We start from the raw sequence: 15,431 nt of genomic DNA, 5'->3' as shown, positions 1-15,431 counted from the left end.
TTTCAGTTTTAACTTTTCACTTTTCATCCCATTACCTTACTCTCTTCCATCTTATTTCCACCATAGAAATCAAAAAGTGGCAGAAAAAGAAGGGAATTGTTTTTTCATATATAGGAGTAGCGAAATATCAAGTTTGAATTTTTTTGATTAAAAAAAAAGCTAGAAAATTGCAAATTAAGCAAGCCTGTGCAAGAGCAAACAATGTTTTGAAGTCATTAATAATTTTCTAACTGGGCCACTTGAACGCAAGACTTGTAGAAGGTTTTCATTAAAGTGTACAGAGTTCTGAGGTTACTCTTTCCTGACATGAATGCCTGCAACTTCATACCAATTCACCAATTTTTTTCAGAGCTTCAAGATGAACATGTACTCCTGATTTAAGAGCAAGAGAAGAAACAAGCCAGCATTTGTATTAAGAAACATTTTTATTAACAAAACAGTAAATTCCACTTGCTTAGCATTTCCAATAATGAATAAATTGGCCTTGCAACAAATAAAAAAATTGTAAATATCTATCACAGAAAGCACTATAAGGTTAGGGGCATTGGGCCTCTCTTTGATGTCTTAGGGTTGAAAGTTTCACACGTTATTTAGTGTTTTGTTAAAAAAGGCAACACAATACAGTCATAGAAATGAAGCCATCTCAGTCAAACAAATTAGGTTATTATAGAGAAAGGATCCAATTTTATGTTAGGTAGTTGGTTTATGTCTGTTTGTTGTTGCTGCTGTTTTTAAACAAAAAAGAATTTTAAATCCACTTGCTGGCACTTCTGATACATCCATAATTGTTTTTTTGTTAAATTATGAAATTAAAGAGGAAAAAGGAGAACCTTCAGAAACAGTGTTAAAATTGTGTTTGCTTATTATAATAGTAGCAGATCTTTTTTTCCTTGATGTATGGATTTAGTTAAAGATTGACCTACCAAACTGCCTGGAAGTTGGCCTGACAATGCTATTTCATTAATGCAATCAATACCAAGCAGAAAAGACCATTTCATCTCGCCCAAACCACATTCTGTCGTGTCAAATCTCCTGTCAACCGATTATTCTTGTTTTTCTATGTATCTTCAACCACTGAAATCTGAATACCACCTGGCTTTCAACTTCTTCTTTCCCCTCTCCAGCTGAAGTCTCTTGCTTCCAGCAATGACCTCCAGTATACCTGCCCCTACCATTCCCTGAGTACAGCTGTCTTGTAAAGGTGGGAGAAATTACGAATGCCACACAATCTAAGAAATGAACATCAGATGGATTTTTCGAACCTGTACTCATTTTTGTGTAAATGCTAATGAAAATAATTTCTTTTTTTTACATACGGAACATGACACACCTTGATGTCGTGGGCAAACTTCAAGAGAGGTGTTTTCATGTCAGCTACATGTATTTTTAAAGTGCTTTGACTCCCAGATAGATAGCTGTACCAGTTTCCAATTTATTTTCATCAGCTACAGTGAATAACACACAACAAAATGTTTTGTGTCTCCTGTTTAAAGCTAATTTTTAATTCCTCCTTCCTATCTGTGAAATGTCAATATCTATATCCCTCCCAGGAGGCCTTCTGATGATTTGGTTGATTTCTATTGAACTACCCTCTTTCTGTCTAATGTATTCCCTTTGAACTTCCATGTAAATAAAATGTTATGCTATGATTTATTGCTGTGAAACTAATGAAATATTACCAGAAAAAAAACAAACTTAACATGTAAATTACAGCATTATATTTAATATGTTTAACTAAAATGCATTAATGTTTTATATATGCAAGATAAGCTGTGTCACTTTAAAACATGATGAACTTGTCTGGTTATGATGTCTTGCAATACTACACAATCAACTTAGCTAAAAATACTTTTTCATATGTCAAAATGCCCACCATTGAAAAATACTATCGTGCACCTCAAGATTATTTCCTTTTTGGAGAAAGGGATAAATTCTGCAGTAGAATCAGCCTGGATAATTAAAATGGGTATTTTAGATCTTTTACCACCCCATGCTGTAGTAGCTGTCGTTCATATAACTGAATGCCAGATAAACACTATATGATACTTCCTAAGATTCTCAAGAAACTCATCATTCTCATAATTTCTAAGAACAAGGTTTCTGTAAGGCAAACCATGCTCTCCAATAGTGAAGCTTTGACTGGAAGCCAAAGGCCAGTTTAAGTCACTAAATATTTAGCTAATTAACGAATGTTATTTCTAGGAAAATTGGCCATTCTGATCAACTTCATTGATGCATATCAGGAGCAAGAGATGGGGATAGGAGGGAGAAGACAAATTACAGTAGAGATATATTTTTGCTTTCTAGTCCACGTCTTTCATACAAACTACTAAAACTTAATTGCAACATAATAGAGGCTGTACAGGTAAGAAAAAAATTAGCTGACTCTTATATACATTCATACACATCCCCCTTAGTATAACCACTACACTGTAAATTAAAAAGAAAAAAAAAAGGGGAAAAAGTCTGGGACAATTTATAATGGCTGCAAAAAAACTGAAGTATGTCTGTTGCTCCAGATGTCATAAAACTCTCTATACCTAGCAACACTTATAACATTGAGTTTACCAAAAATGGCTGAAGAGCAGATATAGTTTGCATTTTCTATACAACAGGCTATAAAACATCACTTATCACAGTCCAGAAAGCACATATAGATGTGTTTTTATATAAACATATGTAATAACATATTAAGCGTGCATGAAAATTTCCCAATGATTGCATCTATGCCCTCGTTTTCCTTTTTTTTTTTTTTTTTTGTGGAAATGTGCCTTATATTCCAGATTTTTGTTTTTGTTTTTGAAAATAAGGCCTCCGTACTATTTTCCTCACAACCAGAAAGGGGCTTTTTGAAAGTATTTCTACATAAGTCTTCAGAAAAGCCAGCACTTTGTTTCAAATGCAAGTTTCCAATCACTGCTTCACTGCACCAGATGGCAAACTACGTTTGCTTGTTGAGTCACCATATATAATGACAGTCTTCTCTGACAATAAGACTAACTTACTTCTCAAGAAAGCGCTAGCACTTTGGCTAAATCCAGAATCATAGGTAGCTTCTTTTTTCTTTTTTTTTTTCCTGTTTTGTTTTTTTTAAATTTGTTTTGTTTCATATTGTGCCTTGATGTTGTAGTAATACTCCTTGCTTTATGAATGCGTGGTGTCATCATTGTCTTTCAGAAACGTTCCAGCAACATAAAGACAGGCAGAGTAAATGAAAACACTGTGGATGTTAGGGAATTTATCAGCTCCTGTTTCTGAAAAACAAGAGCATGAAATGCTTGTTTTTAAAAACAGTCTTTCCTTTCTGATTGCATTCCCTGTCTTTTTTGTTTGTTTGTTTTTGAATGTGCTTCATAAAAAGTAAAGTAAATAAGTTTGTATTATGTCTCAGATAAAATGAAGACTATTTCTATACAAGCGTTCTTTTAGATGTTGAGATCAGACATAGTACTCCTTATCCTTATTTTTCTTGTTTTTGTTGGAACTTTTAGCGCTGTTGGGCTGTTTTTCCTTGATCACAGCCCCATTGGATTGTGCTGAGTTACTGATGTAGTTTCGACTCTCATCTACGTGATACGATCCTTCATCTCGATTCCTGTACTTGTACATGGCATACAGGAGAATGAGGATGCACAGCGCTGCCGCCGCCACGATCCCAACCACCATGCCTGTTGTGCTGCTGGATTCACGAATCACCTCGGACGAGCCAGGGTACTCCCTTCCTCCTCCTGCCCTGGTAGGATTTGCTGTGGGCAGATAATGAAATAAGGGAGAGGTTATTATTGAGTTTACGCATCGAGCAGTTAGTCACATCTACCTGCTACAGTCATGCATCTTTCTAATTGCACTCGCTGGGTCACGACTGACACTCTCAACGTACCCAAACTCTACCAGTCCGAAAACAGTTAGGTTTGCAGCCCATTCCATTTTCATGTCTGTCAGCACAAGCAAACAGGCTTTTAAACAAGGAAAAGGACAGAAGGGAACATTTCATTTTAGCCTTCAAAGGTATAGTTTGTCCAAGTGTGTTATTAAGCAAAGAACGCCTAAATAATCTGAAATAACAGCTGTGCCAAAATTTATATGCAGGAACATGAACACCTTGGAGGAAGGATTTCCCTCCCTGCCTCTCTCTTTCTCTCCTTCTGTAAGGAACAAAAAGTGACACCATAGTACTTATGGAGAAGACAGTAATGATAAGACAGCTTACCAAATAGAATGGAGTAAAAAATGAAAATGTCTGACAGCAGCCAATAAGTTGGCTACAAATAAGGTATCCTCAGCTCTCCTTTACACTTCCCTCAGCAAGCTTCTCAGTTTCTCCTTCCCTCCTAATATTTTTTTTTCAATTCATTATATTTACTTTTATTACTTTTAGAAAGCTGTCCAGCCCTACCTTCTCTTTTCTAATCCTGAGTCCTCCCTGAATATGGCTACACTTTAGAGCGCTTTTTGATTCAACTTCCCACATTCCCTCTTTTCATCACTGATGCCATTGTCAGACATTCCTTCAAGTAATGTTATATGCCCCAAAGAAACCTCTCAAATTGCACGGAGCAAGGAGTCAGCCTCCTAAGAACCCACCTCTCAGGCCAGACTTTGGTCTTTTGAGTTGTGAGATGAATTGAACTGACCTATGTCTTCACATTGTAAAGTCTTCTTGATAGGAACTATTGTGTTATCTGGCACATTTTGTCTCCTTGCACAGCCATGTGAAATGAAACCCTAATTCCAGGAGGAATTTCTAGTTTAAATGCTCACAGCACACACAATGCTTATGTGTTTCCCATGATCTCCTTCCTTTATTGCATTTTGCAGCAGGAGAAGAATTCTATCTTTGTATAGGATCGCTTTAAGAGGCAATAGCTGAGGCAATGGATCTTCTCTAACTTAGCAAGTGCCATGGACAGAAATGAAGTGACCTGGGTCTATGCAATATTGCTCTGATTATTTCAGCATTTCCAAACTTCTGAGGTGCTGTGCACCCTCAGCACCACCAGCCTTGGCAGAGCTCAGGAGAACAAAAGCAATGAGTGAACCAGGGTTTCCCACTGAGCAGTGCAGAACACTCTCATTAAGCATGCAAGCTGCTTTATAGAAACTGAATTTTAAATCATTATGCATGGCTAAAAATTCAATCTCTAAAATATAAATGTTAACTAAGAGTACTATTAAACACTAGTCCTACAATATATTTATAATGTTAGCTTTATCGGGCCTTGCCTACAGGTAGTATTTTTATTGAAGTGTATTAGATAAGTGTCTTGCTTAAAGTCCACAAAATCACATTATACCTCAGTCACTTTTTTTTTTTCTTTGCACTGTAAAGACATATTAGGAAGATTATGATTTTAAGGATGCTACATTAAAGGTAATGCCAGCCAAACTACCTACACTCGTCAAAAAATTGCAACAAGTTTAGACAACCAGAATTGAAAGCAGCCACCAACTACAGACATCTACAAATGGCCTATGAATAATAAACATAGCAAAAAACCCACAAACCTCCAAAAGAAATAAATTTCTTCCCCACCTTAGTATTACTCATCATTTATTTATTGATGATTTGTGTTCTTACTGCTGAAACACCACTTCCTGGCAGTTATCCCAAATAGATTTAAAGACGTTGACATTTTATTTGGCTGAAAGAACAGAGGCACCACTCTAAGGCTCAAAAAATGCCCGTAATTCATACAAAATAGCATTTTAACTTTTTTTTTCTCTCTCTGGAAGTTCTTAGTTGTTATGAGTTAGTACAATTGGTGTTTTGTATGACTACACAAGAGATCTTGAAGATTTTTTTTATCATTTCAGGGTAGAAATGATAGACCACCCTAAGAAAGGGTGGTCCTTAGACCACCCTAAGAAAGTGGTCTGTTCCAGTCTGTGGCTGGTTTAGATCCTGTTTCTTCATTGTAGCTATTGTAGAAAATGGAAATTCTTTTACACATAGGGTGTCATTTATTTTTTTACAAAAGACAATGCATTGTTGCAGAACAAAGACTGAGTACTTCCATAGTGAATGAAAATGAGACAGAGTCTTATCCTAGTGTATGTGATTTCAGGAAATTAATTCCTGTCTGAGAAATAACAGAAGCAACTGAACAAACTCTGTCAATACCTGATGGACTAACAGCTGCTCCTTCTCTTTAAAATACAGTGATTTGGGCCAAATGCCATCAATTAACTTTACAATTAATGTCTACTAAGTGACACTTAACAGCTTGCTCAGAGGAAGATGTTCTTCTAACATTGCAACCTAAAGAAACATTTAAGGTATATTTTTCAACACTACCTAAACTCCTGCCTTTCACCTGATGGTTTCCTTTTATTTTAAGAATGTTTTCACAATTATCTCATTTATCCCATCTGTCTGAGAAATATTCAACCACTACATTAATGTTATTTAAACTTATAACATTTCAAAGCATCTGTTGTTACATTTGTTTGGACTTCTGTGAAAGGAGCAGTTCATCAAGGAAAAGGACTTCTTGCTATTTTTCTTTCATTTACATTAAAATACGCTTTTAAACTAGCAAGGCCTCCCAAATGAAGGAGGAGGAAACAGGAAGTTTTACAAAGCACATGGGTTTGTCTGTGAGCATTTTTGACAGCTAATGGAGTACCCACTAAAGCAAGTGTCCTATTCTGAGACAGGGAGGAAAGGTCCACTGGAAAAAGGCCAGCCGAAACTTCTTCTGAATATATACATAAATAAACAAATTCCCATCCATAATGTTGCTGAAGCAGCTGCCTTCTATTTCAGCAGGACCTTTGACTAAGACTGGAGTACCCAAGGGAAATTTACCTGGATTATTTTTCCCCTGCAAGACAGGAACTATTGCAAGGGACAGCAGATGATCTCAATGGAGAGCAAAATGAAGATTATAAGGTTTTGCTCTTTGCTTCCCAGCTCTTGGAGAAACACTTGATGCAGTTTTCTTACTAGCATCTTGGTAGCTGAACCAGGCAGAGTCATTGGCTCCTGGCACAACAGCAGAGGTATGTCTATGGATAACCTTGTCTGCTACCTGATTGCAGTCAAGGTTGGTGTCTGCAGCATGAAAAATATACTAACCTCATCCCAGACATAGTTTCAAGTTGTGCCAGGGGAGGTTTAGGTTAGATATTAGAAAGAATTTCTTTACAGAGAGGGTGGTCAGACATTGGAATGGGCTGCCCAGGGAAGTGGTGGATTCTCCATCCCTGGAGATTTTTAAAAAGAGACTGGATGTGGCACTTAGTGCCATGGCCTAGCAACCACAGCAGTAGTGGATCAAGGGTTGGACTGGATCATCTTGGAGGTCCCTTTCAACCCAGCTGATTCTATGATTCAATGATTCTTACTGTAAAGTGAGAAGTGAAATACCTTATAGGTGAATGTTAAGATTAAATGTCATTAAAAAATTACTCTGTTTTTTAAGAACAAAAAATAATCTAAACAAAACCCCCAAACCTGAACCCATCTATTTATTTAAACAATAAATTGAGGATAGTTTGACAAGACAAAATCATAAAGACAATAAATATGTTCAGACCTTGCCATAACAGTGAGAAGAAACAAAAGTCATCTTGTGGTGCAATGATTCCCTCTTAAAACAACTTCTCTGATGCACAGCTCTTCCTCTCAACAGCATACAACTGGATTGTCTCAAAGACTAGCTTAGAACAGACTGATTTTTAAAAGCCTCTTCTACCACTTATGAAAAGCTTTGCATGAAATAATAGCAATTGAGCACAGTTTTACGTTGTGTAAAAATGGATTAGAAAGTTATTATTCTTGACTGTATTTCTAAATGGTTTAAAATTTAGAGGGAAAAATCTAACTATTTTCAGTGCCTAGTTTTCATTAATACTGTGAAAAGAAAATTGGAATTGCAGGCTCCCATGGTGTTTGTGAATTGAAATTAGCAGACTTAAAAACAAAACAAAAAACCAACAAAAGGACCCCAAACCTGTTTTCTTTACATTTATGCCTTCTCACAAACTGTGAATAGGAAATTACTCACAAGACAGAAATGTTTAACTACTGCATTTGCAATGAGGCATGAAGGCAATTATTTACAGGACACATATTAATTTTCACTCTGTGTGCTACCATTGTAGACCTGTTTGTGGTCGATTTTCTGTAGCATTGTTGGATTCTGGTGAACTGGTTTCTGAGCTCACTGCAATTTCAACACCTCATTACAATGAATACACCTGAAAAACAAACCTCAGCGCTTCCTCTGCAGAACCATTGGGATAGTTGCAGTCCAGTTTCAAAACCAGATGAAGATCTGCTTTAAATTTCTGCAAGAGACAGCTCAAAACCCACAGTGGCCTAATACAGGGGTATCTCAGCCTGCTCCCTTCCTACCCAGCTTCAGCTGGCTCTCAAGGGGAGGCAAGAACTGGCTCCCCAGGGGATGTCCATCAGTGACTAAGCTGCCATGGGACAGAAGCAATATGAGGTGGTTCCACATGTGGCTGCTGTACCTCAGTGACGAACTTTCATCTGACTTGGAACAGTCTATATCCAAAGCCAGGATCTCCCTCATGTCAGAGAGGTACCACAAAACTAACTGCATTTCCAACCACTCACTCTGTTCTCCATGATCATAATGGTATCTTGATTCAACAAGAACAGGAGCTGAGACCTGCACACACAACACACTGTGATATGGTGGAAAGGCGTGGTGCCAATGAACAGGGCAGCTACAGTTGCCATCTCAAACTCACACTATTGCATTTGTTCTAGGAAATCTATCAGCCACTGACTGAGTTTGAGGGAACAAGACAATAACCTATTTTCAGAGAAAGTGTTTAAGGGAAAATTATTAAGGTATCAGTTCTACTCTTTGGTGTGCAAACCCAGGTTCTTTACTTCCTAGAAGTTGAAATTTTCAAAGGTTCTCAGAAGAAAAGATATCATGCATTAAAATACCTCTAAAGTGACATTAGTTAACTTAGCTAGTTATAAAAATAGTCTAGTAGTGGAACACCATCCACAGCTAAAAAAGCTGTTTTGCTAAGAAGCTAAACATTCTCTCTGCACAGAAGAGAATGCTTATTTCCAAGTGCAATGATTTGTAATATATCGATTTCAAATAACTTACAAATCCTACCAACTCCTTAGGACTGCAGGTTTTGCAAGTAACTTCTTTTTCCCCTGTGGTTGAGAGGTGGAAGGTTGTTTTCTCAACCTTTTAAAATGTCAACCATAAGTCTAAAGGGAGATAGGTTAGTTGGTAGTATAGTGGCAATTGATAGAGCATGTCAAATCAATGAGTTTTATAAGTTACTGTGCTCTGCAGAGCTGAGCAGAATATTTCAAACAGTTTTATAAGAAGCTTTTGTGAAAATATTTTTCATAAAACTGAATTTAATTTTTAGCCGAAATGGAAAATGTAAACCAATATATCATTGAATGTTTTTAGCAGTCTTTTTCCCTGTGGTCTTGCCCTGTTTATTAGTATATTTTAACATTTTCATTTGCATTACTCCTCTACTCCAAACAAGGATTCTTTCACCTTTTATTAGCTCAGGTGTCCTACCTCTCCCCATTTCTACATTTGTCATTCACCTTTGCACCTCCACTTCTTTGTTTTCTACATGAAGTAATTTTCCTGGTTTTGTGCATATTCTGAGAAATCTTTGGTAATTTGGTACTTTGTTTCAGAAATTTTGACTGATCAGCAGAGTCAGTAGGTAGTCTACATTTTAAACTGAAGTAGTCCTAAATGGGAAAAAAGTGCTTTTGCAAGTAAGATAACATAAGGAAGGCAAAACACAAATATTACACTGCCGATAGTGTGTGTTCAAGCTAGAGCTAAGCTGCTGTAATTGTGGGCAACCAGTGCAGACAGCTAAGCCAGTATCATTTTCTCAGTAAGTTGCCTGCAGCTCTAGCTCCCTGAAGACTCAGAGGAGCACCAGTGTTAAAGCAAGAAAAGAACAGGGACACTAGAAACACAAATTTTTGGTGGCAGCTAACTGTAAGATTGGCTTCATGGTACCAAAAATGTACAGTGTTAGTGACAGTGACATTTGGGCACCACTGACCTGAGGAAAAGTTTTGCTATGAGCTTTGCAAGATCAAAGTTTCACTGCTTGCTATTCTTATAATTCTCATCTCATTAAAGAAAAAGGAAAAAAAATTCCAAACCACCTTATCTAGGAACCAGTTTTCAGCAGGAGAATGCCAAAATGTAGTTGTAAAGAGTGAGGAATCTGATGGCTTGGCCTGCAGAGCACGGAATGATTCTTGCTCATGAAAGGAGCTGGAGGTGCATAAACCCACATTCATCTTCACAACTGTGGGTGATTCCCTGACTGTCTTCCTTCACTAAGCAGCTACTACATGAAGAGATAAATGTCTACACCACAGACATTATATATTTGGCTTGAATGTTGGAGCTGAAAGCACACTGCATTCAATTTGTTCCAAATACTGTCATCAAGTCAGATCCATTACTGACAAAGTTGATAATGTGCCTGGGAAAAGAAGGGGCCAGGCTTTCAAGACATTCAAAATATATATATGCACACATACTGGAAATGCAACTGCTATAAATACTGAACTATACCCGGTAACCAAAGGCTCAGATACAACTTGCAGATACAGCTACCCTTGTTCAGCCTGAACCCTATGATTTCCAAAACCTTATATGCTTCTCTGGGAGTGGGAAGAGAAAGACAAATGGAATTCAGGATTGACATGAATTGCATTTAATGTAATTAGTGTTCTTTTTCTCCTGATAAAATTATTAAAATTAATAAGACTGCCTTGTATTTCTTTGTTTCTCTTATCATACTCTATAAAACAATTCTGGTGTCTCTGATGTTAGCACAAGAAGAAAAGTTTTAGATATCTATAAAGCTTTGTTTTATTTCAGAATATAATTCTTGTGTTCTCACTGCTTTCATCTTTCATTTATCCCTTTTCTGTAACTTTTTAAAGGGTACATTCACAACATATGCTGTATCTGGATCTGAATTTACTGTTTAAGCCAGCTCTCATTTAAACCACCAAAGTCCCAGATCTAGACCATAGCTCTTAACCTCAGTAGAAGTGCTGATTTTGAAACCTATAGGCCAGGATAGCATGTCAACACAGCAGAACAAAGTTTCATTCAGGTCTTTATACAGTTAGAAGGAAATAGCCTAAGGTTCAACTATTTCAGGTACATGCATCCTCATTATAGGTTACTTTTGCCTTGATTTTTTCCTGCTTCCATTTATGAGCAATATCCTTAGAGAATACCTAGTTCTCAAACTTGTCAGCATCCACCTGCCACTTTACAGGCTGTCAAATGACTAGTCACACACTACAATACCCCAGTGTTTCTGCAGAGGTTTAAATTAGGTGTTAGCAAGTGGTTTAAAATTAGTAGCAACAGTCCTAGTACTAGGTATGCAAGAGATAATGAGAATTCACACTGTACTGATTGCTAGAAAACAGCAGCAAGAAGTTTACAATTTGCTCACATCTCCTTTGTCTGGCAGCAGGTTCAGCAACCCCATTCACTGCCAGCAGTCTGTTAGCATGGTTACTGGTTTGATAAGATGTCTCTGGCATACACCAATTACTTTATAACACCATATTAATTGAATTTATCAGGCATTGGAAATGGCTAGCTGGAAGCACAATGGCTTGCTTGCACACCTCTGATGCCTCTGTTTGAATGCAGAAAACCTGAGCTGCAAAAGAGTGCTGGCATAGACAGTGCCCTGTGTCATTCAACCCAGAGAGGTAAAGCCCTGGCCTCTGCCCTGTGTCCTGTGTGCATGCAGTGCAGCCAGCTTCCCACTTCCTTAGCAAAACTCTGCATTCCCCATTTGCTAGGTGAAAGATTCCCATCTTTCTAGCTGTTCCAAATAGCAGTAGGGGTAAAGCAAATTCCCTATAGAATTTTAAGGACCTGATTTAATATCACATTGCTCGAATTTGGCCTGAGAAAGCCTTGGCAGGGAAATTGAACAATACAATGTTAATTCAGGCCAGTATTTTGGCTACAGACCTTTTCATACCTTTGCGAAATATTGTCTTTCTTTTTCTACCGTGTTCATCAAAACAAGGATGATAAACAGCCCTGAGGAAAAGTGTTTTTTTTCACCAAAAGAAGAAATTCAATGCATACGCATTACAGAGCTACAAGAAACAGTTTCAGTATTACTAGTGTCCACAATACAGTATGCAAGAAAATATATACACTAGATGTAGCAAATCAAACCAGAATGAAGTGTAGCTCAAGGAAAACAATGAAGTTGCATCAATCAAGGCACCGGTAGCACGCGGTCTAATTTCAAACAAACTAGAATAACTCATTTATTTACTCAACAATCTATGTGGAATCTTGATTCTAAGTTTAAACTTGATTTTAAAAACCAATTTTTAGGATTATACTCTTTATTTTAGGATTTTAAAGTAGATTGACATGAAAATGAATGGAATCTGTTCCAGATTCAATGATTCCTTTACTTCACCCTTATGCAAGTAAATTCTCCACCTTTCCAAAATTTCTTATTCAATCAGAAAAAAAGTCTCAGTCAAGTCAGCAAATTACTTAACTGTTTCTGAAAACCTCAGTTTTGCAATTACTAATTTGCTCATTTTCTGCATTTTTCAACCAGTGTCAGAGTGTGAAGTCTGCCTACGGAAAATGAGTCCCCATACTCTTTGTTTGGCCTTATTTCATTGGTTTCAGTAAACATAATGTGTTTTACAGCCTGTTCTTCAGTTAAGTGGGTCTTTGGTTCTAGGTTAAAAAGATGTTGAAAATGGTGGAAACATCTGTGAAAGCTGTCAAAGAATACGTCTTTATTTCACGGCTAACAACTAAGAATCACAAAAGATTTAGAACTGCCTAGAACCTATTTTCATGTATTAGTGATACATGCACATAAACTGGGGCTTAATAAGTTATTTTACTGAAAATCTTGAATACTAATCTTGAAAAATATGACTGCTTTGTTTCAGAGAGCAGTGACATAGATCTAATTTCATTTTTTTTGGTGTCTGACAACTGCATTCACGGACAATTAATTCTTTAAGGTCTATGCAATACCTACCTGTAGGCAGGTTATCTGGGAGTATCAAAAAGAATAAGTCAAGCAACAGCTCATGTGCAATCAACAGTTTTTCCTGAAAATTTTTCTAGGGAAAATCAGGAAGTAAGTCCTCAAGAACATATGCATGTACTTGTGTGAAGGGAGAGAGAAAACAAGGGACAATATTAAATGGAGGATTGTGAGACAAATGGTTTTCTCCCAAGAAGCCTCAGCAATGAAACAAGACCATATTCCTCCACCTCTGTCCTGGTCTACATTTGCTTCCTCTCTCTCCCATTATCTTGTATAGAGACCGTACACTTGCCTGTGATTGACAAACTTATCACTTCTATGCCTGAATTAAAGGACATGATATTCGTGGACATTTCACTGTTCGTAATCCAGACAAGTACTGAAAAATCTTGGGAATTCCTTTGAAGTGAGTGGGTATGGCATTTACCCACATGCATTTGTGAAGAAGTGACGTGAGGGCCTAGTTTCCTTCTCTGCATACACATCCTAGCCTCAGTAGCACAGTTGGACCTTGTGTTTCAGCTCTGCCTCCTCTAAATACCTTCAGAACTGAATCTAATGGTCTTTTACATCTTTAAAAGAAAGAAAAATAACAGATCCTTCTTTCTTGGGACACTCCTTCAGGAGCATTGAGTAACGTGCCCATTTTTCTTGAATTATTATTTATAAAATCAGTGCATTTCTTCGAACTACTCAAAATGTTACCACCTGGTTTTGTCTATGCTGTGGAGATGTCTAACTCCAGACCACTGAACATGTAACAACAAGACTACTGTCACTTACTAAATTTTTTCTGCACAAGAACTGTCTTTTCATGTTGTCTGTGTATGTCTGAAGCATGAAGCAAAGCTTTAGGTACTGCCATACAAATAAGAACCCCAGTATTTACACTGTGAATGTTTGCCAGCTGGGATTAAACCATGGCACCCATTCTTATATAATTCTTATACACATTATAGAAGTGAGAAAATCCAACTTCAGCAAGAATACATGTGGAATGTGAATGCACCCTCAAAGTTCACACACAAGGAAAATTGTTCATCATTCACGCACCAGTGGAGAAGGTCTTGTGCAAGTTTACAGAGAGCTTTCTATGATTTATAGCAATCTGATGTCAATATTTCTTACCAGTTGCAGAGCAGAGTGAGCTGCTGATATCACATTGATAGAAAACCATTGTGTTCTGAAAAAAAGCCAGCTCCCTGGTATCCATCTATATTATTCTTTCTGACACTGTGAATGTGTGAAAATCCTAAGGACTGGTAAGAAACCTACAGTTTATTCAGTGTTCCCATGTTTCAAAATGGTATGGCTGGCAAAGAGTAGAGATCAGCACTGGTACAATGGATCAACCATTGCCAATGGTACAATGGTACAACCATCAAACAATGGATCAACCTCATTTTTTAAGGTTATTTAGGAAAAAAATCTTTTTGATCAAATTCAAATTAGAAATGCCATATTTGTAATTCACCACGACAGATGCTAAGACCTCAGCCTGTTGACAAGGAATTAGTCCACTTTGCAATAAAATAATTTGGAAAAATGCAACATTTGTTTTCTTTCTGTTCCTTTGGGGAGGGCTTTATGATTTATATATAAAAAAAATAAGCTTACGAAGTATTTTAACTTTATTTATAGGAAAATTAACCTATTTCTTAATCCCCTCAGTTCCTTTATGTATAGCCACAGTAAGTGCTAACATTTGGAAAGCTTGTAAATAAAGAATAATTTTCACCCTGTAGCAGCTTATGCAGAGATGTCCATGTGTATTTCAGCTAAGCATTTTAAAAGTCTGATTCAAGATAGTTCAGTGATATTTCTAGCACTGGAAATGCATACGGAAAACTACAGGATAATTGGACTGAGGCACAAATATTCCCTTTATGTCTTAAGCCATAATGAACACAGTAGCCCTATGAACTAACTGTAATTTTATTTTTCTTTGTTTCAGCTTCTTGCACAATATATTCGATGAAGAGCATTAAATAGGGCACTCACAGTGATGTATAAATTATAGGAGTCACTTCACCTCCTACTGCAATGTTATCTTGCTGCCAGATGCACCAGGAATACATTGCAGTAATTCATGACAGGAAAAGAGGAGCAAAACTTCTAGTAGTGATCATAAACCACTCACAGTCTATACTTCACAGCTCTGCCTGTTAGAAAAACAGGTACCAGTTCTGGGACCAAACCTAAACCATCACAAGGTGCCTAAGAACATAGGGTTCTGAGCCATCTCCATCTATCCAACACGTTATCACACGCAGGAAGCAGTTTGCATGCACAGCCCCATACTGTTCTGCTCACGGGACAAAGCCTTCCCCAGAGCAGTGACCCAACTGTAAGAGTCATCTTAAGCA

At 37.2% G+C, this 15,431-nt stretch overlaps 1 protein-coding gene across 24 annotated transcripts in view; it reads right to left on the bottom strand.

The window, feature by feature from the left end:
* Nucleotides 1-406: 406 nt before the first annotated feature.
* Nucleotides 407-15,431, bottom strand: part of NRXN1 (neurexin 1) — a 705,404-nt gene continuing 690,379 nt past the window's right edge. For 10 of the 24 annotated variants that reach the window (XM_029965167.1, XM_029965169.1, XM_029965168.1 and 7 more), the window contains one exon: nucleotides 3,439-3,746. In XM_029965167.1, coding sequence (XP_029821027.1) covers nucleotides 3,439-3,746 — 308 coding nt within the window. Of the gene's footprint in view, nucleotides 3,747-15,431 lie in introns of all 24 variants that reach the window. The other 14 variants (XM_029965155.1, XM_029965156.1, XM_029965160.1 and 11 more) reach the window with 2 other exon arrangements.

The sequence above is a fragment of the Manacus vitellinus genome, unplaced genomic scaffold (assembly GCF_001715985.3).
Source record: "Manacus vitellinus isolate BGI_N305 unplaced genomic scaffold, ASM171598v3 scaffold_8_pilon, whole genome shotgun sequence".
Classification (NCBI taxonomy): Eukaryota; Metazoa; Chordata; class Aves; order Passeriformes; family Pipridae; genus Manacus; species Manacus vitellinus.
This window is presented reverse-complemented; position numbering and strand designations above follow the sequence as displayed.